General features: G+C 43.0%; 1 protein-coding gene and 1 long non-coding RNA gene across 9 annotated transcripts in view; one reads left to right on the plus strand and one right to left on the minus strand.

Annotated features, from left to right (window-relative positions):
• The window catches only part of LOC109290425, an 18,032-nt gene extending 610 nt beyond the window's left edge, over window positions 1-17,422 (plus strand). The window contains exons 2-4 of one of the 2 annotated variants that reach the window (XR_002095591.1): window positions 9,823-9,832; window positions 10,774-10,779; window positions 17,410-17,422. This is a non-coding gene — a long non-coding RNA (uncharacterized LOC109290425). Of the gene's footprint in view, window positions 1-3,527; window positions 3,540-8,721; window positions 8,727-9,822; window positions 9,833-10,773; window positions 10,780-17,409 lie in introns of both variants that reach the window. The other variant, XR_002095592.1, reaches the window with a different exon arrangement.
• The window catches only part of CLTCL1 (clathrin heavy chain like 1), a 53,784-nt gene that overhangs the window by 1,697 nt on the left and 26,949 nt on the right, over window positions 1-25,138 (minus strand). For 2 of the 7 annotated variants that reach the window (XM_019506924.1, XM_019506925.1), the window contains 27 exons: window positions 24,711-24,884; window positions 22,535-22,732; window positions 21,900-22,100; window positions 21,607-21,759; window positions 20,455-20,577; window positions 18,746-18,883; window positions 18,261-18,425; window positions 17,594-17,774; window positions 17,039-17,202; window positions 15,680-15,805; window positions 14,953-15,095; window positions 13,871-14,105; window positions 12,529-12,651; window positions 11,942-12,087; window positions 11,044-11,227; window positions 10,524-10,716; window positions 9,896-10,053; window positions 9,609-9,773; window positions 8,966-9,073; window positions 8,328-8,495; window positions 8,089-8,238; window positions 7,806-7,937; window positions 7,303-7,413; window positions 6,606-6,776; window positions 4,785-5,006; window positions 3,420-3,440; window positions 941-1,016 (listed from right to left, as the gene is read on the minus strand). In XM_019506924.1, the coding sequence (XP_019362469.1) occupies window positions 941-1,016; window positions 3,420-3,440; window positions 4,785-5,006; window positions 6,606-6,776; window positions 7,303-7,413; window positions 7,806-7,937; window positions 8,089-8,238; window positions 8,328-8,495; window positions 8,966-9,073; window positions 9,609-9,773; window positions 9,896-10,053; window positions 10,524-10,716; window positions 11,044-11,227; window positions 11,942-12,087; window positions 12,529-12,651; window positions 13,871-14,105; window positions 14,953-15,095; window positions 15,680-15,805; window positions 17,039-17,202; window positions 17,594-17,774; window positions 18,261-18,425; window positions 18,746-18,883; window positions 20,455-20,577; window positions 21,607-21,759; window positions 21,900-22,100; window positions 22,535-22,732; window positions 24,711-24,884 (4,129 nt within the window). Of the gene's footprint in view, window positions 1-612; window positions 695-940; window positions 1,017-3,419; window positions 3,441-4,784; window positions 5,007-6,605; window positions 6,777-7,302; window positions 7,414-7,805; window positions 7,938-8,088; window positions 8,239-8,327; window positions 8,496-8,965; window positions 9,074-9,608; window positions 9,774-9,895; window positions 10,054-10,523; window positions 10,717-11,043; window positions 11,228-11,941; window positions 12,088-12,528; window positions 12,652-13,870; window positions 14,106-14,952; window positions 15,096-15,679; window positions 15,806-17,038; window positions 17,203-17,593; window positions 17,775-18,260; window positions 18,426-18,745; window positions 18,884-20,454; window positions 20,578-21,606; window positions 21,760-21,899; window positions 22,101-22,534; window positions 22,733-24,710; window positions 24,885-25,138 lie in introns of all 7 variants that reach the window. The other 5 variants (XM_019506926.1, XM_019506927.1, XM_019506922.1 and 2 more) reach the window with 4 other exon arrangements.

Genomic DNA, 25,138 nt, shown 5'->3' on the forward strand with positions numbered 1-25,138 from the left:
ACAGGAGGATTTAGGCTTTTCCCTTCAGTCCGCGCCGCCCCGGGAAAAGGGAAAAACATTCTAAAAAAAAAAAAAAAAAAAAAAGCTTCTGGGCCAGACTGACAGATCTAGAAGACCACACCAGTTGAATAAGCTATGATTTAGGGACAGAAGGGGATCCAAGTGCCCAAAGTCAATAATTTGTTTTATAGCTACAAGTTTACCCAGAATGAGCAATAATGCTTCAAATCATGCAGTCAAGTCAAAGCTATTCAAAACTATTAGTTACATTTAAGCAGCATATGTACATTTACCACAAGACTAGTTTGCTTTTAGGAGCACAAGTAGCACACATGCTTCATGCAGACATGGAACTTGGGTTTCTAGAACAAAGAATTAATCAAGTCTCTGCCCCTTACTAAAGCTGCTCTAGTACAGTAGAGCAGAATCTACCTTTCCACAACTCAGCCAAGTGCGCTGCTTTTTTAAAGTGGTGGTCCACAAGCAATTCTGCAACATGCTTCCCAGTGTCCATGGGAGTAGCAGACTTTTCTCTAATATCCCATTTTGATCTTATAAGATTGTAGAACAATTTGCTTTACTTGGAAACCTAGAAGCTGTAGCTGCATTCACCTCAAGGCTTCTGTTCCCACACTACAAGTCCTGCAGTTTGGGGAGCAGCAAAGAAGAGTAAGCTCCAGTGGGGAGAACATAGCTGGTATTTCAAGTTAAAAAAAAGAAGCGTCACATGAAGCTTTCTAGCATTTATGCACTACCTGCTAGATTCATCCAGCATAAGAAACTTCACATATTCCCATGAGGTAGTGAAAACTGCTTTGATTTGACTGGATGTAGATCAACCCCACTGCAAAAAAAGGCACCAAGACGACTTGGCCTACATCATGGAAGACCCAACAGAAAATAGCTTGCCATCAATAAAGAAAGTAAGTCTTTCACATACCAAATACTATTGGAGTGGGTTCAGCTACTTGTTCCTCTTCTTTCCTTAGGTTTTCAGAAGCATCAAGTTTATCCACCTATGTCAAAGTGAACAGGAGAGGTGTATGAAGACCTTGCCTAGATGTCTCGCGTGCCACCTCTTTACAAGAGATCAGATGCTTCAGATATGGCATGTGCTTTCCAAGGCTTATTTTGAAGTTAACATTCTAGTGGTTTGTGGACCAATACATCCAAAAGGGAAAGTTCTAAAAAGTTCTGAACTGCTCTGATATGAGCAAATTTGATATTAGCCTCGAGGGTTAGCACTTGTTGGAATCCTACTCTAGCCAATATTAGACCTAGTGAATGGCATTGGAGCCTATTCTTACATTGAGAACTACACTTGCCAGATCTCAAGTTGGTGAATACATCTCCCTCTGAAAAAGATGGTTTGCTTATAGATTGTGTATGGGAGGGGGAATGGACAGAAGGAAAAAGCTGGCTTAAGCCATAAGTACAGTTTGGAACATCTATGCTTTTCTGTAGACTCAAGTCCCATGGCCTTTAGGCCACCTCAGACTGATAGAATGAGGTCTCCAATATAGACTTGCAACTGGAATCTATGTAGTTCTTAAAGAAGGTTCTGTCTTAGACTCAGGACAGTATTGTCCATGGGCAAGTAAAAAAAAAACGAGGGGAGCAGATCAGAGAAGACTTGATCAGAAGCTCATACTGGAGCCTTCAAGGTGCACCTTAAAGTTGACACCTGGCCTGGAAGAGCATTTTAAAAAAAATGCATCTTATAAGCCAAGTGAGCAGGTTGGGGATGCAAAGTGCACTAGAAATGAGAAGGTCCATTACTGAATTTCATCTGCCACCCCCATACTCCTTTTTCCAGAAATCCAAACTAAAACAGGAAGCTCATAAGAAACAAGGACTTAGTCTGAAGAGAATCTAGTTATCTTGTGGGGCTATCAAGTGTCACAATTAATTCTTGCTGATGAGCCAAAAGATTAGTAAATAATTCCAAGGAACATTAAAACAAGTCTGGTTGGCAAAGGATCAAGTAAAAAACTATTTTGGTACTACAGCTAGCAGCAGACCTTGTAAGGGGACAGGGTAAGATGCATCTCTTCAAGCATGAACCAAATGCCTTTCCTAATGGATGATCCAGCAAACATCCACAGCAGGTATCTGTATGTGGTAAAAAGGACTTGGACTCTAACCTATTCTATCTGGCACTGCCATTTGATGCTCAAGTAAGGAAGCTTGCCCACCAACTGAAAATGCAACTATTCTTCCAGGATCAGCACATTATATGCAGTCCACAGCATCTTTACAACCATCTACAAGTGGGGTATAGTACTCTAGTAGAGATTAAAACCAATCAGTCAATGTTAGTTAGATTTTGCTGCCAGCAATCGTTTATTCATCCTGTTTCTTCCTACAGTGAGAAGAACTTCTCCCCACTGATTCTTAGTAGTTCAAGTATCTCAAATTAGAGATACTTATAGGAGTACTTGAGCTGGAAGCCAGTTCTAAAATGGGGCAGCCTTTTTTGGTTCCTGTATTGTGTTTTTCCTATGCCCAATAATAGAAGCAATTGGGTGTTTCCTGCTAAAAGAGCCAGTCCGTATTTCCCAGTGAGAAAGTACAACATGAGGGCATAAAACAGCATATCAGTTAGAGAAAAGCCCATTCTATTCCACATTCTCCATAGTTAATTCCAGACTAAAATTAGTTCCACTGTAACCAGTCTCACCATGCATGTTCTTCTGGGAAGTTATCCAGTATTTAGTGGGTAGTGGTCACTTGCAAATCCAACCAGCAGTTTTGGAGTGCTTTTAAAAAAAAATTTTATTCTGGTTTGGACTATCTACTGTATTTGGGTTTAAGTAAAAAAAAAGAGGCTTTAGGTCTCACATCTGATACCAATAGTTTGTAAAAAACCCACATACCTTAAATGTATGTTGTTATTTCAGTTTTAAGCAGGTCAGTATTTCTGCTGTAAGGTGTCCCAAAACAGAGGTCAGCCACTTTTTAGAGTAACATGCTGTATGTGAAGTAGTTGGAAACTCGTTTGACAAAATGGAGTTCTGTAGATATTTCCCTAGTCCTACCTCACCCATTTTGAGGTTTCCAATAATGGAAACCTTTATCAGAAATACCCTCTGCTACAAAAAAAGTTTGCAACATTCAGTACTGTCTTGAAACAGTTTAAGGTCTGTCTTGAAAGTATTAGCCAAGATGTTAAGCAAAGAGCACTCATTTGCCTCCCTAGCCCCAGAGGAGAAAACAAGAAAAGTCTGGTTGGATTTTCAAGCTGCTTGTGAGAAACTGCTTTTCTAATGCATTAGAAGTGAACAGGAAATGGAGTTAGACAAAATAAGCTAGATTATGCTGCTCTTCTGGCAGAAACTACAGCTAGGTTCCTGTAACAGAATCCTAGATTATGTCAAGGGACACAAATGAACACAGAGTTTAAAATCAGAGACTGTCACCTTATTAAACAGCCCATCAACCTGTAAGAAAATTCAGAGGGAATTACTTAAGTCAATAGTGCCAAAAAACGAACAACGTAAGTCAGAGTTTCTAGGTTAACTATTAAGAAAAAAATAAAAGTTGTTACTTGTGGTGTTTAAATAATGATAGTGCACGGGCATTGGAAAGCTTGCTTGTTTGTACACAGATACTTGCTGTGAGGTAAGTAGACTTGTTCAGGTGATTCAAGGTGTACTGGCTACAAGTATCTAGCCAGTATGTGATGCAACTTTAAGACACCAGAGATGGCCTGCTCAGTGCTTCCATGCAAGGACTTGCCATTTGGTTTACACTTGTACTGCTTGTTTGTTAGCCAGAAGCATGAATTGCACTTGGTTCTGACCATCCACCATGAGCCCCTACTGCTACAGGGCTATTAAAAAAAAAAATTGTAACCCGATTTCCTTCTGTTAAAGAGGAAGGATTCAGCAGCTAGGAGGTTTGCAAGAGGAGCTACAGAGGATGCAGTAGCTTTTGGAAAGAGTTATGTAGACTCATCCCACTTGTGTCCCACTAAAGGGCTTTCAAGGCAAAAGTTAAGGTCTAAAACTGCATTAAACAAGTAGGGCACAGGTAGCCAAGGATTCAGTTGGATGACCAGCATGTCCCTTTCCTGTATTCAACTAGTGTCAAGTTGTCGTCATTTAGCATTCATACTGGTGGAGAATTTACAATATAGTTTGGCCTGAGATTCTGGAGCTACATACTTTAGTTACTTAGAATAAGAGCAGCATGCCCTCATAGGTTGTGGATGTAGAGCCATTCATAGTAGACATAGCACTGCTTTTAGGGAAAAAACTACCCCAGCACTCCAAGCCCATTACCCTTCTGGCAACCCAAGATCCAAGCAGCCTTTGGTGTTTTATAGTCTTGAGATTACAAAGTCAAGAGCCATGATGTTGAGTCTAGAACAGGAAAGAGCGCCAAAAAGACCCCCCAGTTTTAAAGGGCACCTGCACTGCCCAACTGAAGCATCTGCAGTTTAAAAACTACAGCCAGGCCACATGTGTGAACAAAGCAACAAGTACAAACACTTGTCTTTCCTGCTGGGAGTTTGGAGTCAAGTCCAACTCTGGTGACCAGTCATAGCTCATATTTAGGTCTTTTAAAACCTGACAGTTAAAATGTCCAATTAAACTAAGCTGAGTTACAAGTGCATCCAATCTGGACAGCAAGAGTGAAGTCAAAACAGGAGAAAACCTCCCTCTCAAAACTAGCCTTTGAGAAGAATTCAGTATAATGAAGTCCATGGCTTGGTCAAGCAAGACATTTTACAAACAGATTAGGGTAAAGAACTGAGCTTTCCAAGAGAATCAAATACTCACTTTGGTAAGGTATTCCCTCATCACCTGGATAAAATAAGGCATTGCAAAGTCCATGATGTTATGCCTCCAGGCCAACTCAAGGACTACATCTGGATGCAGTAAGTCATAGCATGTGAAGAGACAAGCTGCAAAACATTCCTGCTTCCCTTCTTCCAGGAACCACTGGAGCAGTTTCTCTGCCAGCTCTGCATCTTTAGACTCTGCAGCATACTGCATAGCATCCTACAACAGGCAAAGTGTTTAATGAGTTTCACCAAGTTGCTTCAAACCCAAGTTCCAAGCAAGCCAGGTTTGGTTTGGTTTTGGAAAAAGAAAAAAAAAAAAAACACAGAACACTGACTACCACAAAATACAAGGGGTGCTTTGGACAAAAATCAAGGCAAGCTGATAGCAAAGGGAACTTTAAAAGCCTTTAGAACTAGACACCCTTAATTTCTGTATAAGTAGCAAGACCTACTTGCTACTGGCAGGTATCCATTGGCTAGTGCTTTTGTACAAAGCCTTAAAAGTAGCCAATACAACTTACAAAATAACTGGTTTCAGCTGTGCCTACCCACACAATTTATTGGTGTCAAGTTGTTTTTTTTAACTTAGTATTACACATAATCCTTATGAAATGCTGGATTAGCACCTCATATGCACATTCAAAGTCACATTTTTGTTTGTTCAAATGGCCTTCCTGTTAACAACTGGTATCTAGGATGTGTCAGTCTGTTAAGAGATAAAATACTTCATTAAGGAGATCCAACACTTAGCTTTCCTGGATTATTCTAAGGCCAACCACATAATTGCTGTTCTCAGGCAGCAGTGTTTTAAAAGCCAGTTTGAGTGGCAACTGCAGAAGTGCTCTCTCCTCTACAGACAGGATTGTGTTAAGTATATGTTTATACACAGGAATCATGGCTTCTTACCCATTACCTGGATCAAAGTGTGTCCTTTTGTTCCGATGGGTTCTTTGCTTGCATATCCCAGCTCTTCCCCTTCCCCCACCTTTTGTATTCAAATAACTCTCTACTCTTGGGCTGCACTATGCTCATCCTTTTCACAGCATCTGAAGTGAGCTTGGAGTTTACATTAAGTCTGTGGTCAGTATCTTCAGTTTGACCACAAAAGGTACATATTTATCTGGCCTTCAGGGGGAATAATAGCCAGTAACCCATCATTAGACAGGTGTCTTAGTCTCAATCTTGACTTGCTTCCTCAAAGTCTGTCAATTTGACATTTTGCATTCCTTGGTACTGCTCAACAGAAAGGAAGTAGTAGGGTTTCTTACTTATTGACCTCAATAGCAATATTTCACCTAGGCTTCAAAATGCTTAGCTAGGCCACCAGGATTCATGGCAAGACACTGCTGCCTCATCTAGGAGGCAGTTGACAAATCTCAGTCTAGTTCCCAGACCATACCACTCTGGTGTGTACTTAGGCCATCAACTTGCTTGTATATGCACTGTTACTAGTATTCCCCTAGATACAGGCCAAATACATACCTGGGCCATTCTAGTTGAATTTTAACCTCAAATCTTAAGTTAAAGGGGAGAAAGCACTTCAAACTATGGGCAGGGCTCCAACCTCATGAGACAGTGGCAAAGTTACAGCTCTATGAATATAAATTGAAGTCTCAGAGCAAGAATGTCACCCATATTCCAAAACGCTTATTGTGAAAATGTTAAGGCATTTTGCTTAATACTAGGCGTTCAAGAGCCCAAATTTAAGAACCAAAGCTTGAACTAGTTTCAAGACTGACAACATTCCAATTTACATGGCTTGAAGTTCACAGCAGCATGGCTTGGAGACTCCTTTGCTCCTCCAAAAGGAACAAACCTTGTAGAGACGATCCTTCTTGCAGAGTTCCACACTTTGTTTCCAGCGATTGTTCCCCTTGTACAAGTATGCTGCAATACGCCTGAATTCAATCAGTTCATGCTTCTCCAGACGCTGAGCCAGTGTGATGTTATCAAAGTTGTCATAAGCATCAATAGAAGCTCTCAAACCCTGTCTCAGAAAAAGAGCCATTAGTTGTGAGACTTCAAGCAAGCCTTTATGCTTCTAGAAAAAGCAGAGCCCCCCAGAAGAGTACATAAGCCTGAATTGCTGCATGGCTAAAGGTGATGTCAGCTGTAAGTTACAGAAGCTATAACAATATTCTTTCTAGTACCTCCTGCTCAGCTTTGAAAAAACTGGCTTTGGAGCAAAAGCTCAAATCAGTTCCACAAGGCTTACACAATTATGCAGGTAGCTTTAAGAGTGCCTCCCATTCAGGACCTCCTTCCTCCCCCTTTGATTTCTTTCAAAGTAGAAAGCCATTCCATTTCTTGAAGCGAGCTTTAAAAAGAGTTGAAAAGTAACAAAGTTGGCCATGCAGGGCACAAAACATGGTGAGCTTGCAGCAGCCTGCAGGGATGTTATGGGAAATAAGCAAAAACAGGGAGGTAGGAGCGCCAATGCAGCTTCTACTTTGTGGACAGAGGCACCAAATCACCCTGCAACTCCACATAAGGTTCTGTGGGGGAAGGCTCACCTGGTAGTCCTCTTCTTCCGTCAGAAGGTTGTTTAGAGCCTCATTGACTCCTTTGTTGTTGTGGTTCTGGACTGAGCGCAGGTAAGGCTTCACTAGAGGCAACTGATTTACCTGGAAGAAGAGGCATGCATCAAATGCTAGGGTCAGTTACTGAGCCATGTGCATGCATCTCATCAGCTCTTCAAAGGGCAGCAGCAGCCACTGCTGTCATACAAAACTATAGGGCAATAGCCAGCAGCTCAAAGTAGTTCAGAGAAACTGCTGGCAGGAAAGAAATCTTACTAAAAAAGCTTAAAGCTTTGAAACAATACTGACCTTTCCATTACTACACCAACCTGGGGAGACGCAACTAGCTCTACTCCATGCCATTCAAGTACTATCTAGACTCCTAGCCTTGTAAGCAGTTTGAGACTTAGCTTCTCAGGCCACTGCCCAGAAAAAAAAGCCACTCTGGGAAGGTCAAAAGAATGCTTAGTTTCCAATATGCACAGCCATTCTCTCACCTTTGCAAAGAAGCTAACTGTTCTGGTGTGGTCCAGCCGTGGAGATAACACCAGCAGAAGATCATTGATCAGGAGAGGTTTGTAGTCCAAATAGAACTGCAGGGCTTTGTAATACAGCTCCACATTGGCCACCTAGATGGGCAGGAACAGGGGAGTTCAAAAGATCATTTTTTTTTTTCCCTTTGGAAGTTTTACACAACACTAATGATCCTTCATGGATTTGAAGCTTGTGACCAACTGAGCACCTACTTTAGCAGGATCCCACAAGCTAGCTGCCATTTACCTTGGCAATTATATCTTTGAACTGTCCTTCTTTCCAAGCATCAGTGGGATGGTTCATCATTGTGATTATTGCATTGTCATACTCTTCATACTTGTCATACAGGAAGACCAGTTCTGCCCAGAGGTGAGCCTGTTCAGCAGCTCTGAGCACCTGGGACAGGGCAGAAGATGTTAAAAGGGGGGCATGTCAAGCAGTCACTCGACCACTCCCTAGGCACTTGATATTATGCAGAGATCTACCTTTGGAATGTTAACTCTAGACCAGAAGAGTTCTAGATGTTCTCTCATCTTCTGAGGCTTGAATTTGGAGTACAAGATGGCCAATTCCGTGAACATTCCCATGTGAGCACGCTCAAGGCCTAAAGCAGCTTCCAAGAGAGCAATCAGCTCTTCAAAATAGCCGCGATCCTGCAATGAAGGGGGATGTTACTTGGAGAGACTTATAGGAAAGAGGCAAGGATGTTCAAAAAGATTTAACCCCTATAGCTTAGCTGAAGTTACTCTACTACAGAAGAGCATCTGGATTTTAGCAAAGTAGGGCTTAGCAGAAGACCCCCCTTTCTCTATTTCACTGAAGGGCATTTAAAAAAAAAGCAGCAACATGACAACTCCCACAAGGGCAGGTGGGGGGGAGGAAGTGTGCACATGTACATGCTCCCCTACAGTGGAAGTTTCCCCATCTGTTGTCTGCTCCAAGTACACCATCTTCCTGCTCCTTTCACAACTTTGGCGTTACATTTAAAGATGTTTTACACAAGTTCCATTAAGTTGACAGAACAGAAGCTTGTCACTTGGAGATCTAGCAAGAACTATTCCTCAGTTCTGACCATTTTTAGTTTATGGCTAGTTTCTTACAGTCATTAAGAGAAAACCCTCACCTGATAGTAGCTAATCAGCTCTTCAAGTTCATCAGCATGGATTACTATATGCAAGCCACATATCTGTGCCAGCCGGAATTCTTTTCCATCCACACAGGCAAAGCACACCTACAATGAAGAGTTTAGACACTAGTCAGGATTTGGACATCCAGTTAGTGATCAACCTTTCAACTAAAGTGGAAAAACCAAAAGGCTAGAGTTTCTACATAAAAATGCAAGATGACATCTCCTTGATCTATCTTTTTCCAGCATCTTGGATTGCCACCCTTAAAAACAGAAGAGGTACCAAGTCAAAGACAGACTTTGATTTTGCCTAGTTAAGAAATCTGTACCATGCAATTCTTTAAAAACAGCAATAAGCAGCTTTAGGGCTGGCCACTTCTTACAGGTAATTCTGTGAAGTCTATTTGAGTTGCCAGTGTTCTGCAATTACAAACTGCTACAAGCAAGGTTTGCCAATAGGCAAGTGGCTCTAGGAAAAAAAGGAGGAGGAGAACAGCCTAGACTTTCGGAAGTATTATTCCAAATGGTACTCGTAGGAGTATCCATCCCTAGATCAGAAAGGGCACACCACTGGATACTCAGAAGCACTAGCGTTGGCTAGGACAGGTTTGGAGTTCAAGATGAAAGCATGATAGCTTACCTCCTTCCATGTCCTGGTGCTGTTGGCTTTGCGGCCACTGTCCACTGCTGCCTGGTACTCTCCAAGGTGCACCAAGGTAGATGCCAAACGACCAAAGTTAGACACGTTGTTGTAGAGCAGCTTGGCTGCTTCATACATTCTTTCATCATAGCAGCGATCACCAACCTAGAGACAAGGACCCAAGGTATTTGGATTAGATAGTGAAGAGGGAGAGAAAAAAAAAAGTTCCAACAGCCTTGAGATTTTAAAGTCTACAGGCCATCAACAAGTATTTAAGCAAAACATACCTGTTGTATATGGGCATTGTTAGGACCACTAATGAACTCCTCCAGCTCTGACAGGCGGTTGGTTTTTGCCAAAGCAAAAATGAGTTCAGTTTCCACATAAGACTCTCGGGCCTTTTTCCTGGCCATTTGCAAGAATTTAACCAGATCCTCCCAGTTGTCTTAAAAAGAAAAAAAATAATAATAAGTGAGCCTATCCCAAATTCATTTCTATGCAATTTCTCCTTTTCCAGACTCAATTCTCTAGAGGACAAGCCATGTAGAACAAGTTGTTGTACCAGAGTGGATATGTAGAAAATCACTGGGCAGCCTTATTAGGATATTTATAACCACCCCTCAGAGTTCTTTAAAAAGGGAAAGAACAATGCAATACAAATAAGCTGCAGACTGCAGTTTCAAAGAATTCAAGTCAAATAAAGCAATTCAGTAGGCTGTGCCAAGTACTAGTGTCTCCTGGACAGCAATGACCAAGACTGGTCAAAATCTTCTAGTAGGTGGGCCCAAGTGAAAATACTATTAATCCTTTTTAAAAGTGCTTTCCCTTCCAAGAATTCAAGCTGCAGCTCATATATCCAAGCACTCGTGTGTGGCAAGCCTGCTTAACTACAGATTTCAAGAGTCCTTGGCTTACTATTTCTATTAGCTGCCTGAACCACTTCCATGTAAGCAGAGGGATCATCAGCCTTTATGTAAGAGTCAATGGCTTCCTTCACCAGGTCTTTCTGAAGCTGTGCTCTGGCTAGTTGGCTCCAGACAGCTGGCTCATTACACCTCTCAGCAAATTCATAAGCACGGTCAAGGTTGCCTATATGCTCTATCAGCACCTAAAGTAGGAGAGAAAAAAAAAGGGAGTGCACTTCCTAAGAACAAGCATTCTGGAGAGAAGGGTTAGACTAAGACTAGTCCAAGCAAAAAAAGGAGGTCCTTCTTCCCATGCCCAACTGTTTTGGGAGACAGCTTCCCCACTAAGAGGGAATGAAGCAATTAAGCCATACATAAAAGCTATTCATATTCTGGATAAAAACAAAAAACAAATACCACCCTTGACCTTTGGGTTCTTCTATGGGAAACTGTTTGGTATACCTTTGCAAGATTCACCCTCCTGCCCCATTTCACCCATGGTAAAGAAGCCACTAGTAACAGCATCTCACTTGTATTGCAGATGTGTTGACATCAAATTTCCGAAAGATGGCAAAGGCTTCTTCATACAGCTCATTGCTGATAGCAATGTTTGCAATGTCTGGGGCATCATAGTTATCCAACCGATTGATGTATTCCATCACACGAGTGCGATCAGCCTTAATGGCAGTCAGGATCAGTAGATTCTGCAGGTTCCTTTAAGAGCCACAGGCAAAGCATTTAGAATACTAGGTAGCATTATCCAACCCATTATCAGGCAAAGTGCCAAAAGCAGACTCCTGCCTTTCTGCACCCCAAAAGGTACTTGCAACATAGGGTTTTGCCAAGTGCCTACAAGCAAGTAATCAAATAATTAAAAGCTAAGCCAACTAACACCACTTGCTGTACTAATATTAGCCAGCACTTTATTAGCTGGATGCTGGTTTAATACCTTTCCAAGGGATGCAGCAAAAGCAAGACTGGAAGTACCATTTCTGGGTTTTGCTGCTGCCACAAGCAGAGTTCTTGCTACTTTCAGCCCATGGCTCAGGGCAAAAGTAGCCTGTGCAGGGTCCCCCTCCCTGTCCCCCAGCACATGGAGGCGGCCAGGGAGTGCACATTTGGTTAGCCAGAACATTTGATTATCCAGCATCCCCCATTCCTAGGGGATGGCAGATAAAGATGTACAGTAAAAGCTTTGTTATTTCCAAATTGCTTCACTCTCTCAGTTAAGTGAGATATTACTTTGATGGTCATCTTTGCTGGATGTCTTGATGCCACTGAAGTTGGCAGACTACTTTTATGCATCTAGGAGTCAATGGTTCAGCTCTGTTCATGTAGTGCTAGCAGAGGAACAACATTAGTTCTTTCCTTAGAAAGTTTCTCAAAAAAACAACAAAAACAGGAAGGTGGTATGTGGATGCCCCCTACCTATGCTCACTGAACACAGAGTTGTCCAATACTATCTTTTCCAGCAGCTCAATTAGTTCGTTGGGAAGATCTGCAGTCATGAAGGCTTTCACTGTAACAGAAACCTCTTCTGGATCCTGCGTCTCTGACAAAGCTGTCTGAACAACCTGGTTTGGAAGAACAGAGATGGAATTGGACTAGACTAAGCCTTCCAACTCATTAAGTTACCAGCCCAAGCTGTAAAGCAGAATAAGCATCCCCCCTCCAGTAAATTAGGAAGTTCTAAAGCACTGCTATTTCTGTATTGCTTGACAAAGTCAGGAGAACCATTTATTTTGGTCTGCTTCTAGAAAGAGAAGAGTCTAGCCTCTCAGTACTCTACGGTAGACTCACTGCACCAAAGGTTGGAGTGTAGACAGTAGAAGCTTAGGGAAGAAAGCTACAGATTAAAATATGCACCAACTGCAATAGCTAGCCATAGAGGACTTTTAGATGACTGCAAACACCACCTGCTTAACATGGGTCAGCTGTTAAAGCAAAAAGGGATTCTGAAGTCCAGTACTTAAGACTAAAAACTTATTTGTTGCTAGCTAGTTGTTCTACCATACCTGATCAATGAGCTGTCGCCTGAATGGATTGTTTTCTTCAAGAACGTTCGCCCAAAGTTCTGGATCCTTCCTGCGTACAAGGTAGCGGGCCTCGCTCTTGAACAAGGAGTTCTCATTACAAACCTAGACCACAAGAGACATTAACACTGAAAGTTGTGCATGTTCAGTGGAAAGTAAAATTTTAAGCTTTTCTTTCAACTCTAGTTGACAACTCAAACTTTTGTTTGCAAAAAGTTATGGCCAAGAGTTTGTTCCAGCTGCAACTCAAGTGATAGATTCCAAGCTGGAGTTTGTATCTATCTGCTCTGTAAAGCTTGCCAAGACTAGAACTTCAGAGTTCCTGGGACTTTCTTGATTCTGCTTAAGATTAGGTGTCAGACATCCAGTTTATGGCAGATAGGAATAGATACCACTGAAATGTTGCACTATTTCTCTGCTTATAAAAAAAGTTTCATGCGGACTTAGTTTCTGAATGCAGGAACTCACCTAGTCTTGCTCCACTTCATTGCCACAATTTTTTAAAAAAAAAAAGATCATGGTAGGATAGAAGAAGTTTGTAACACTCCAAAATGGTCCCATGAATTAAACAGCAGATCACATAAGTAGTTAGAACTCAATTTTATGTTGAGCTAAGCCTAGCTACATAGGTTAGAGGCCACTTGACATTTGTGCCAGTAAGTTAATATTAACTCACATTAATGTGTCTGAAGGGGAGGTCTGAGATCAATTTTCCTTCCACTATTTGATATATGGAGTACCAAGATACAAGCTTTAGTAAGTACTGTCAAAAAGACTAAAACCCATGTTATTCCAATACCAGCAGTCCACCACCCTTCCCTCTGCTCTAGGTGCACACAGCAATTAAGGACTGTCCTCTGGGAAAGTGGTTAAGATTTCCCATGCTCAGACTAGTCAGTTTGGAGACAAAAACAGTTAAGCTATTGGAAGAGATGGGAGCCCCTTTACACAGAACACCTCTGTTCACTTGAGGTATTCACAACCCACACCCAGAGAGGAAGCCTGGAATAGTCAGGCAAAGCTAATCAGCTCCCATCTGATCCGAAAGATTGCTAAAAGCCAAAAAGGGAGTAGTCAGCCAGCTTTTCAGAGGAGTTTTGTATTTTGCCTATGCTGCATAACTGTTGCAGGTACAATGATTTATACCACCAGTCACCACATAGTGAAGGACAGATGGCTCATGGCACCAAAGCAAGCAGCTTGCCAGTATTGGTATGGAGTAGGTATCTAGTCCAATCTAGTCTGAAAAAAAAAAAAAAAAACTTAGACATTCACTTTTGTATTTAAAGTGAAATCAAAATACTGCAAAAAGAATTTGGCTAACCTTAATAAGTTCAAGATCACACTGGCCCCTCTCATAAGCAACACAGGCCAAGTGCGGGTCCCTTTTTTCACAGTATTTGCCTACAACACGGCTGTCATAGTAAGGATTCTCACGGAGGAACCGCTCTGGGTTGTTATTACTGTCAATGTAGATTTTGGCCAGAGCATTGTGGGTGGCAGGTTCTTCACAGCCTTCATGAATTCTAGATTCAAGCCATGGCAGCAGCAATTTGAGCCTTTGGAGAAATAGAAGGAAAAAAAGATAGAAGCATGCTGCATACATTTTTTACAACCCAAGCATGAAAACTTAAGTCTGTCAATAATAGGTTTACTCCTGGACTCTGCCCAGTGGAGAACCATCCATCTGTGCCAAGATATTCTTATAGGAGTGAGTATCTCTACCCAATCTATGAAGTAGGTGTCTGAAGTGACCCTTTACTTTTACTGTAAGGTGCATGCCTGTTCCACAGCTTTTCCAAGGAGGGCAACTAGAACAAAGAAACAGGCAAAAGCTTCATAGGTTCAAGAAGAGTATGCATGAGTAGGACATATTTAAGCAGTAATGAGGAAGATCTTGGTCACCAGCTAGCACTGAACTAGGGAGAACGTTTTAGTAAACAAGACAGAGGTAGTGTTCAGATCCTGTTAGTGGTTAACAGGAATGAGTTCGGTGAACCAAGATACCTGCTAGGTGACAGGAGAATACAGCCAGCCAACTCAGGGCAGTACTCAGTAACTGTCTTGGTTCCATTTTTTTCAAAACTTGTAACCCACTGTTTGTGACTGAAGGATCTCCCACACTTCAGTTAGATACCTGAAAGTGTACCCCTCACCCTAGTTTCAGGAAGCTATACAGGAAGAGCCCTAAAAGCTTGGAATCTTGGGGAATTAAGCTTCCCTGTCCATCTAAATAATGGACAAAGTTCTTGTCTACTTCTCTACATCCAAGTACCCCCTTCCCTGATCCAGTGAAGCAAGCCAAGGGGGCACATCAGTTATTCTTTTTGCTTTTGAGCAACTCTGAAGCAATGCTTGTAAAAGCCATTTATCAGCATCAAGTACCTTTATGTTCTCCAGACTTACCTATTTCTTTTTTCCACTTCAGCCACCAACTCATCTGTTGAGAACTGGCCTCTAACCACCATAATCAAGTTCTTAATAACATCCTCAGAACAATCCACATCAAGCAGCCCTCCAACAACTGCTGGTATACGGCTTGGATTCACCTAGAAGCCATCACTAAGACTTAGTTCAGGGCTTAGTAGCTATACAACCAGGAGATAAAAAGAATTCAGACTCGACTGCAAGTCAGTCTGCTATTTGAAGTTGTGGAACCACACACCAGCATTGCACAGAGTATTTCTGGCATAGATGCACATTAGTAGGATGTGCTCTCATCCACAAGTACTGTACTCCTAGGTTTAACACAACATTAAAGTAGTAAGTTTGGTCTAAAGGATTTGCCATTTCATTCTAATCCCAATCTTAGGAGGGGTGGGAACAGATGACTTAAGCAGGGTGTGGGGCCTGGGGCAAGTAATCCACCGCTGGCTTCCTTGCATCAGGCTTGTGGTGGGGGAGGGGGAAGGATGCCGAGCAGCCAGATGCAAGGCTAGCAGCAACATAACGTCACCATGTTGTGCTACCCAGCTCCACAGGGCCTCCCGAAAAGCATAGGGTGACTGCCCCAGGCCCTAATTTGCCCACCCTACAGATGGCCTTGGGTAGAAATTAATCTGTGACATTCTTGATTTAGGATCAGCTTCAGGAGCCAGAACTCCATGATGGGTTTTGTTTTTTGTTTTTTTACCTTCTGAACATAGATCTCTATGTACTTCTGTAGGTTGTTGCGGTACAAGTAGAGAACCAGATCATGAACAAAGTCAAATCGGTCACACACAATGATCAGAGGAAGCTGGTCTGTGAGCTTGGCCTCCTATATTTTAGGAAGAAGGACAAGAGGTTGGAGAAGCAAAGAGGCTCATTATGTAAACTGTACAGACAAGGTGGTCATCATAGAGCTCTCAATTTTAGTAGCTAGCCCAGTGACTGTCACTGAATAGCAGCCTCCAAGTGAAAACAGAAGTGCAGTCTGGTATCTATTTTGGAAATCTTCCCCCAAGCCCACCCCTAATTCCTAGACAGCCAGGCAAGCTGCATTTTGACTTTGACTCTAAAAAACTGACCAGTAATTCTTTAAATTTTGGAGGTATAAAAAGACAGTCAAGCATTTAAGATATTAATCTTTTTAATCCAAATAGTTCCTTGAGTTCAGCATCTGGGCTAAGCTGTGTGAGCTTCATAACAAGCCTTGTTTTGCCAAGAGTCACTCACAGGAGTAGTTTCCTTCACAACAAGCTGTTACAAGCCTTCTGCAGTAGGCTTAGCAAGGCTGTAGGAGAGGCATCTGAGGATTTGGGTGCCACAATGCTTTGTTTATCTCCATAAAAAGAGTGGCCAATAGCTATTTTGGTAAAATCAGCATCTAAAAACAGACCTCAAGATTTGATCAGATCAGGAAACTTGCATGCAGCCCCAGTAATATGCAAGTTTCTTAACGTAGCCTAATTATTCCTAGATGTAACCAAGAAGGACCTCTGTAGGTAGCCTAGTATTTCCACCCCACCTCTATTTTTATTGAGCAAAATTTTTACATTATATATTTTTACTAGATTGTTCTGGCATCTGCCACCACTGAGAACAAGGAACAATGGTCTCAAGGTGCAGCAAGGGAAGTTTGTTAGATGAGAAAGTGCTTCCCCAGCTAGGAAGGTAGTAAAAGCAATGGAACATCACCCAGAGGCAATTGTGGAATCTCTATCCCCGGAGGTAGAAGACCCAGCTAGATGAAGCCTTGGCTGGGATGATATAGTTGGAAGGCCTTGCTTTGAGCAAGGGGTTGGACTAGATGACCTCCTGAGGCCCCTTCCAACCCTCCCTTGCTAGGATTACATTTAGTACTATTAAAAATTCCACTTGTTCCTAGCAATACTGGCAAGGTATTTAGAGCCTCACTGCCACCTAGAATTCATGAGGTATTCAGCACTCCCTGAAGAAGCAGCTGGCAACTAAAGATTAGCTGTACTATCACCAGAGCTAGTTCAGGTATCAGACACTATACTTTGGGTATCAGCACCATTTCTATTGAATAATTCTAGACAGATGTTACCTTCAGAAAGTTTTTCACTCGTTCAGGGTTATAGCAGTTACTTTCACGACAGATCCTTTCCACTTCCTTGATTTGGCCAGTCTTGCAAGCTGCTTGGATATACTTGAAGTGGACATCAGGATCCTGGCTGAAGTTCACAATTGACCCCAGGAAGTAGAATAGTCCTAAGGGGGGGTGGGGGGAGGGGAGGAAGATAGGTAGCCTTCAAATCTATGAAGACTTCAGTGAATGATCACAACTTTGCTGAGCAGTTTTCAAAATAAATCATAAAGTTTTGGAAATGCACTTCCAGGTAGACAGGGTATTTTAAGAAGTTTTTGGAAAGCAAAAAAAAGTTGTCACTATGGTTACTGTACAAGTTTCCATGAAAGGTTTGCCCAGAGGCTAGGCTATCTGTATAGCTGCTAGCCCCCAGGACACCTACATACCTAGAAAAAAAGCCATATAGCAACTAAATATGCTCAAGTAGTAGTGCCTAGGAGATCACTCAAAACCTGGAACAAGTCCATCAGCAACTTTCTAGAAGAGGTTTGAGCATAACAACAAGCACTGTACCTTCATAACTTTTGAAAGATTCAAAGAGCTCCACAAGAGACTGGGTGCCAAGCTGCTCATGGTATTTAGAAGCCACCTGCACACACAGCTGCAGATTTTGCCTGATGTTGGCCGACAGCATTGCACGCAGACACTCTACAGAGTCCTCAACTGACAGGGAGCCAAAGAAGTTCACAAGCCACTGAGGAAAAAGAGACATGGAAGTTTCTCACCAGAAAGCAGAGAGAAAAAAAAGTTCTTCCACCTGCTTACTGCACTTTTGCAATTTTTTTTTTTTTTTTTATAAGCTTCAAAAAGATCTGCTGTATTGTTTAACCCCAGAACTGGGGTTTTAATTGGTGCATATTTCAGGACAGCCAAAAAATGAATTTCAGCATTAAAAAAAAAAGGCTATAGGCAGCAGTTGAAGGAACTGTGCTCCCCTCCATCTCTCTCTGAAGCCCAGGTCATAGACAGGTGGCCCAGTTTCTACTGGGCATGGAAAGAAGCAGCAACCCCTCACCCAAGAGACCCATGACAGAAGAGGTTATTTGAATTACTCTAAGGAATCCCACCCCATATTCCTGGAAAGGAGAGACCATTTCTGTTGTTTTCAGAATGGAAGCCCCCAGTTGCTTAGAGACAAGCTAGTAACTTTACCCTAAGTAGATTCCAGTACTATTCTTACCTCAGGGTTCAAAAGGTGCGTGTGAACAACAGCACGTTTGATATCATAGAGGTCAGTGTAGTGTTCTAGGGCTCTCTGCAGCAAGCCTGCCTTTTCACATAACTGGGCAATGTGAGCACGATCATAGTGTGTAAACATTTGGTTCCCAAGAATGGCATCTGCAACCTAAGACCAACAAACATGTTAAGAAACACCTGAAAAAATGGTTAGTAGAGCACCAGGTCTTAGAACACAGGGAAGAACCATCATTAGACATTTGAGGCTTGCTATTTACTCACCTCTTTAGGGTCCCACTTTGCCATATTCCTGCAGGAAGCCTTGTATTCTTGGTCCACTTTTACTTCAAGCCTAAAGTATCCCTGAACACTAGTCTGCCATCCCCCAAAGCTACAAAACACTAGCCTCAGGGTACCATTCAGGAGTTCAAGCTTGCTTTAAATAGGCTAAAAAGCAACAGTGGAGGAAAGCTTAGCTTCAGGTCTTACCTGGGGTGCATGAATTAGGTTCATTTCCAGTAGACGGGTCTGGAGATGTCCTTCAGCAGGGCAGTTGTTTTTCAGTGCATCCAACAGAAAGGAAGTGCACTGCTGAATCAGACTGTTCTCCATGAATACATCTACAATCTACAAAGCCAGAAGAGATGAAGGTAATCAGTCACCTCATTTTGGAGTACAAGCTCCTGCATGCAAATGGTGGTTGCCTGCCTGCTCTAATACCAGATGGATTGGGGGCAGGGAGGTTGGCAATTGCCAACCAATTGTCAGTGGCAAATTGGTAAGGGAGCACTTAAGAGCAGCTGAATGTCTTCAAGTCAGCAGGACCAGACTGACTACACCCAAGAATGCTAAGGGAATTGGCTGGAGTCATTGTGGGACTGTTGGCAAAAGCCATTTGAAGACTCAGTGCTTAGGAGAGGCCCTGAGACTGGCAGAAGGCTAGTGTGGTGCCACTCTTTAGAGGGGAGGAGGGAGAATTTGGGAAACTATGAGCTGGTCAGTTAGACCTTGATACTAGGTAAAAATAGGAGAGAAAAGAGGTTCAAGAAAAATCTGTCTATGAGGCTGGCAGAAGGCACGATGCCAAGGGACAGCCAACATGGTTGTTTTGGGAGGGCAGCATCTGTTCCTTTATAGGAGATGAGGTTGGTCAAACACTTAAATGTGGGAGACAGTTGATGTCAAGCTTGGATTTAAAAAAAAAAAAGAGGTCTTCAATATGGTCTCCCATAATGTGTTTTTTTGTTTTTTAATATAAAAGACTGTGGGATTGTGCGCTGGTAGAGTCCCTGGTCAGGTGGGTTGGGAAACTGGCTAAGGGGTCAACCTAGAGAATGTCTGTACCATCTTGGCGGGAGGTGACCAGTGGTGTCCCATAGGGCTTAGTTCTTGGCCTCATGTTGTTCAACTTCTTTATCAATGGATTTAGCCGAGGAAAGAATTGCTCACAAACCTGGCCATCATGCTAAGTTATGGGGGAAAAGCAGTCATGCTAGGGGATAGGATGTGGATCTGAGCAGACCTGGACAAACTGTAAAGTTGGACAGTGTAGAACTGGATGCAGTTCAATAAGGATAAATGCAGAGTGCTTTGTCTGGGGAGAAGTAACCAGTGACACGAATATAGGTTAGGGGAAAGATGCCCTGCCCAGTACAGTGGCTGAAGAGGACCTCAGGTTTATGGCTGATCACAGGATGATCTTGAGTTGCCAGTGCAATACTAGTCAGAGCCAAATGCATATTAGGATGCATTAGCCAGTGTTGAGAGCAGGGTTAAGCAATTCCTTTTTACTCAGCATTGGCAAGCCCCTAGCTGGAGCACTATGTTGAGTTCTGGGCACCATACATAGAAAGCCAACACACACACACACACACACACACACAAAAAAACTGTTCACTAGGGCACCCCAGGGGAAGACAAGGAGCAATGGCCATAAACTGCCAGAGGATGCAAGGAAGAACTTCTTTATGGTAATGGTGACCAGAATCTGGAACAGGCTTCCCAAGCAGGTGGTGTAGCCCCCAACCTTGGAAGTCTTCAAGAGACTGGACAGACACCTTGCAGGGATCATATGATCTCAGCAGTATTCCTGCCTAGACTAAGGTGGCTGAACTCTTTTGAGGTCCCTTCCAGCCCTTAGTTTAAAGATTCTAAGTGTACAGTGATGGCACAGCTGGGTTAGGGTTTTTTTGTTTTACCTGGTTAATGTTGGCTAGTGGCTCTTCATCCTGCACCAGCATCTGAGCAAACTGCAGACCCTGTTCTGGACTGACTCTCATTACACTTCTCAACAAGAAGACCCAATCTGGTGTATAGCCAACCTGAAACATTGGGCAAAAAAAAAAAAAAAAAAAGTCAGAGATCCTCATGTCAGTTCTGGTAGAGCCCTAGAAGGTTTCTAAATCAATGTCACCCACTGAGAGCACCTAGATATTAAGTTAACTGACAGCAGCTGCATAAAAATGGTACACAATTCTCCCTTCCCATCCTGGGACAATATCAAGTCTACATACTAAAAAAAAGTCTAGATAGCAAGCTACTGAAAAGAGCAAGTGGAGCTCAGGGCACTATAGCTTACCAAGGAGTCAGAACTAGATTTCATAAAGTCTATGCAGGGCATTTAACAAAAACAAACCACCAACCTTCCCCATCTAGAAGTTAACACAGGAAGGACAGAGCACAGGCAAAGTTATCTTGTATAATCCTGGACAAGGTAAGTCCCATTAGGGAGGAGATTTTAGATCAAATGGCACCCAATACAGAGAGAGTTTCTCTGACATTAAGATCTGAGGGCACCTATACACATGCAGCAAGGCTGCTCCAACATGCTGCCATTATAGCAGAGTATATTTTAAATAGCCTGCTGGAGCAATAGAACTACCATGGCCCCAGCAGCTCATGCATTAGCATCTGTGCACTAAAAAAAAAAAGCTGTGGCAGGGGCCCTTTAAACTAAAAGCTTATTCAGTGGAGCTTTAAAGCACTCCCACAGCCGTTTTTCAGCACAGGGACACCAGTTTGAGATTCTCTGGGTGCTTTTCATTAGAACAGCTCAAAACTCCTCAAATTTAAGTGCCCCCCACCCCACCCCCCAGACATGTATAAGTGCCCTGGAACATCTACATTTGCTGTAGAAGACAAAACTTGAGACTTGCCCCTTTGAAGGATGGGCAGGATTACCATGTCTTCACTGAACTGCAAATCCAGCTTGCTCAATTTTTACTGCTTATCAGTTTTAAAAGATGATTGAATAGTTAAATCCTTGCCTTATCTCCCTGAAGTTGCCCTGTGAAGATACAAGTTATACTGCTGGACTCTTGTATTTGGGGCTGTTACACCACCTTATTTACCTTTTTGGCATAAAGAACTATTTTCTGGAATTGGCCAGTTTCTGCAAAGCACTGAATGACTTTGTTCGGCACATTAGCACGAAGGTAAACGCTGAGTGCAAGGGTGGGGTCAGCAGCCTTCACCAAGTCTCCAAGCTCCTCTGAACATTCCAGCTAAGAACAAGATTACCATATGGTCAGACCAAAAACAGAAGTGATAGTGGAGATTACCCACCCTCAAATAAAAATCAACATCCACTAATAAATTATTACCAGACTCATGACAAAGCAGCAAGCAAGAGACATTTGTATACCTTATCTTCCTTCAACCACTTCTCCAGCAACTGCTTCCGGCCTTGTTGCAGGACAGGACGGCAGAGTTCCAAGGACTCAAACTTATTGAGTTGCCCCTGATCAAGCAAGATCCCAAAGTACTGCAGCAAGGGCGAGGCCTGCCCCGGTTGTGCTGGCACACTCTGAAACTTTCTGATAGTGTCACTGGTACGCAGGATGCCCTGAGGAAAGACAAGAGACCGTAAGATCCTCACCATCTTGCATCTGCTATTCACCCAGATAGCCTCAATTCTTTCTGCACTTGGATGGAAAGCCACACACAAACTAGCCAGCTCAGACAGCTGGCACTGACACTCTTTAGGAGGTTCCTGATCCAAAGATGTGTTTTGCTGATACTTCTCCAACCTAAGCCCAACCTGGGCTGTAACTTCAGTAAGTTTGCAGAATCCACATAAGGAGTTTCTAGCAGAGTCATTCACCTTTATCAATTTACTCTGTACTGCAAGTCAAGGATCTCAATTCAGTTGGTAGTAGTTTCATTTACAAATAAGAATTAAATGAGTCTACAGATTTAGTGTGATCTTCTTGCCAGGATAAGCTTCTTGGATGTTCTGATCACCTTAACTCCAAAGCTTCAAATCCTAACACCACTCACCTTTGGTGCGGATGCTGCTACTTTAGCAGCTTCTGAATAGCTTCCTTGTGCAAAGAGTGTATTGAACTTCCTGGCAAAGAGTTCCTCTGCCCCAGCCAGGTTACTGCGGATTGCCATACGCAGACCCAGGTCTGGATTCTGGAGAACATTTGTAGCATAATTCACAATGTTGTCTTCTTCTACACAAACTGAAAGCACCTGGGGGGGGAAAGCCACATAAGCAACAGTCCTCAGCACTAACTTAATACTTAAAGTGAGAACATTAGAACAACTGAGCATTCAAAGTCAACAGCACCAAAACTGTCTCTAGCATGATTAAGCTATATAATACTTGCATAGCTTTTGGACTGCTGAATATACTAGATCTTTAGTTAGCTCTACTGCTCTCCAAGTACTAAGCTAGTTCTTCACACCTTCAAATGCTAGGCAAGACTTGGTACTGGACAAATAGTCCCTTTTAAGGAGTTCAGTATTATTACAGTTTACAGGCCGCCTGTCTCAACTTGAGATCTTTTTTCTGGTAAGGCTGTCCCATTAGGTCTGATGGGACACTAGAAGCTAGGTAAAGAGCTGCTCTACCTCCATATCCTAGGAAGACTTTCTACATTTTGCCCCAGGAACTGTTACTTGGTACAGCAGTCATGCTGGAAGCAGGTATGTCACCATGTTACACCAATGTCAAAATCCTCTATTCCAACCATGTACCACATTTAACTAATGCCATCAGATAGACATTACCAAGCATCTTGCATGTGGATTCAAAATTCTGTGTCTCTAGGTCAGGACAACTGAAGGCAGAGTTTGCTCCCTTGCCAATTAACATCTGACAGCTAACTGGGATTCGACCACTTCAGCAATCACAAGGTAGTCTACAAACAGACAAACCACTTGCCCCTGGTGTTTATTTGCCATGGGTTCCAAATTTTATTTTAAGAGTTTTAGGCACTACATGTCACTTAGGGCCATTTTAACTACAGAAAAAAAAATTATAGGGAACCATAGAATCAATGAGTCAGAAGGGACCTAGACAGATCATCTAGTCCAACCCCCCCACCATGGGCAGGAAGGAGCACTGGAGGTGGGAGGGGTCATAAGACCCCCAGCCAGGCACCTGTCCAGTCTCCTCTTGAAGATTTCCAGGGAAGGTGAGAGCACCACCTCTCTGGGAAGCCTATTCCAGGCTCTGGCCACCCTTACAGTGAAGTAGTTCTTCCTAATATCTAATCTAAGCCTATCCTCCCTCAGCTCGTGGCCATTGTTCCTGGTGACTTCAAAAAGGGGGGCCCTGGTGAACAGGCTTCCCCCAACCCCCTGCTGCTGGGCCCTGATAAGGTTGTAGGCAGCCACAAGATCCCCCCTCAGTCTCCTTTTGCGGAAGCTGAAGAGATTCAGGTCCCTCAGCCTCTCCTCACAGGGCTGGCCACAGAGGCTCCCCACAACCATATGAGTGGCCTCCTTTGGACCCGCTCCAGGTTCTCCATGTCCCTCTTGAAGTGCAGCACCTAGAACTGGACACAGGACTAGCTGCTGCCTGACCAGTGCCACATAGGAGGGGGAGCAAGACCTCTGGGCATGTTAGTGATGCCCCTGTTGATGCACAACAGGGTACAGTTGGCTCTGCTTATTGCTTCGTCGCATTGGCAACTCATTTCATCCTGGAGTCAACTGAGATTGCAAGATGCCTCTGTGCTGCTGAGAAGGTCAGCCCCTAACCTATAACCATAATGCTGGTTCCCTCTCCCCAGGTGCACTCTGCACTTATCCTTGTTGAACCGCATGAATCACCACTGCATTCCCCTGTCTCTTCAAGATTGCTCATAACTGCCCTTCCCAAACAGGCTATCAAAGCATTACAATGATTTCTTCTTGCACAGTTTGTTGAGATTTGATTAAGCCAGTGGTTCCCAAACTTTTTTTGCCATGACCCACTCCTGGGAGCAGAGTGTAGTGGCAGCAGTGGCCTTAGAGTGGGGAGCTCCCAGCATACTGCATGGCTCATCCTTTGTGGAGGTGATGCCAGCAGCATTGTATGGTGACCCTCATTTGGGTCACAACGCAAGGTAGGGAACCACTGGATTAGAGCTAACAAAAAAACCACCACTACAGTAGCGTACTTAGAAGTTTATCTAGGATACTTCATGCCATTTCACGGTTTAAGAGTAGGTTGCAGGACTACCTGTCCTTTCTTGTTCACACCAATGATGCCAGAGGTAGGCTCATGAGGAGCAGTGACAAAAATAGTGTCAGCACTAATACGGTTCATGTAAATGCACACTCCAGATTCCAAGTCATACATATGTATGTATCCATATTTTGTGATTAGGTATATAACTCCATGCTTGGCTCCAATCTGTCAAAAGGAAAAAAAAAGTTACCATTTTGGCTGTTCATTTAAAATGATACGACCTAATATACACCTTACCTGGATGGGAAAAAAAAAAACAGCAATTATGACCTCAGCCCAGAAGGGGGTGGGGAGGAAGGGGAAAAGAGCTACAAGCAACTCTAAAAACTCAAGAGCTACAAAGCCGCAAGTGGCTGGTGCAAGATAAAATCTCCCCCAGCCTCATAAAAGCTATAGGAGAAAAAAAAAAAAAAAAAAAA

The sequence above is a fragment of the Gavialis gangeticus genome, unplaced genomic scaffold (genome assembly GCF_001723915.1).
Source record: "Gavialis gangeticus isolate Ggan-Ray unplaced genomic scaffold, GavGan_comp1, whole genome shotgun sequence".
NCBI lineage: Eukaryota > Metazoa > Chordata > Crocodylia > Gavialidae > Gavialis > Gavialis gangeticus.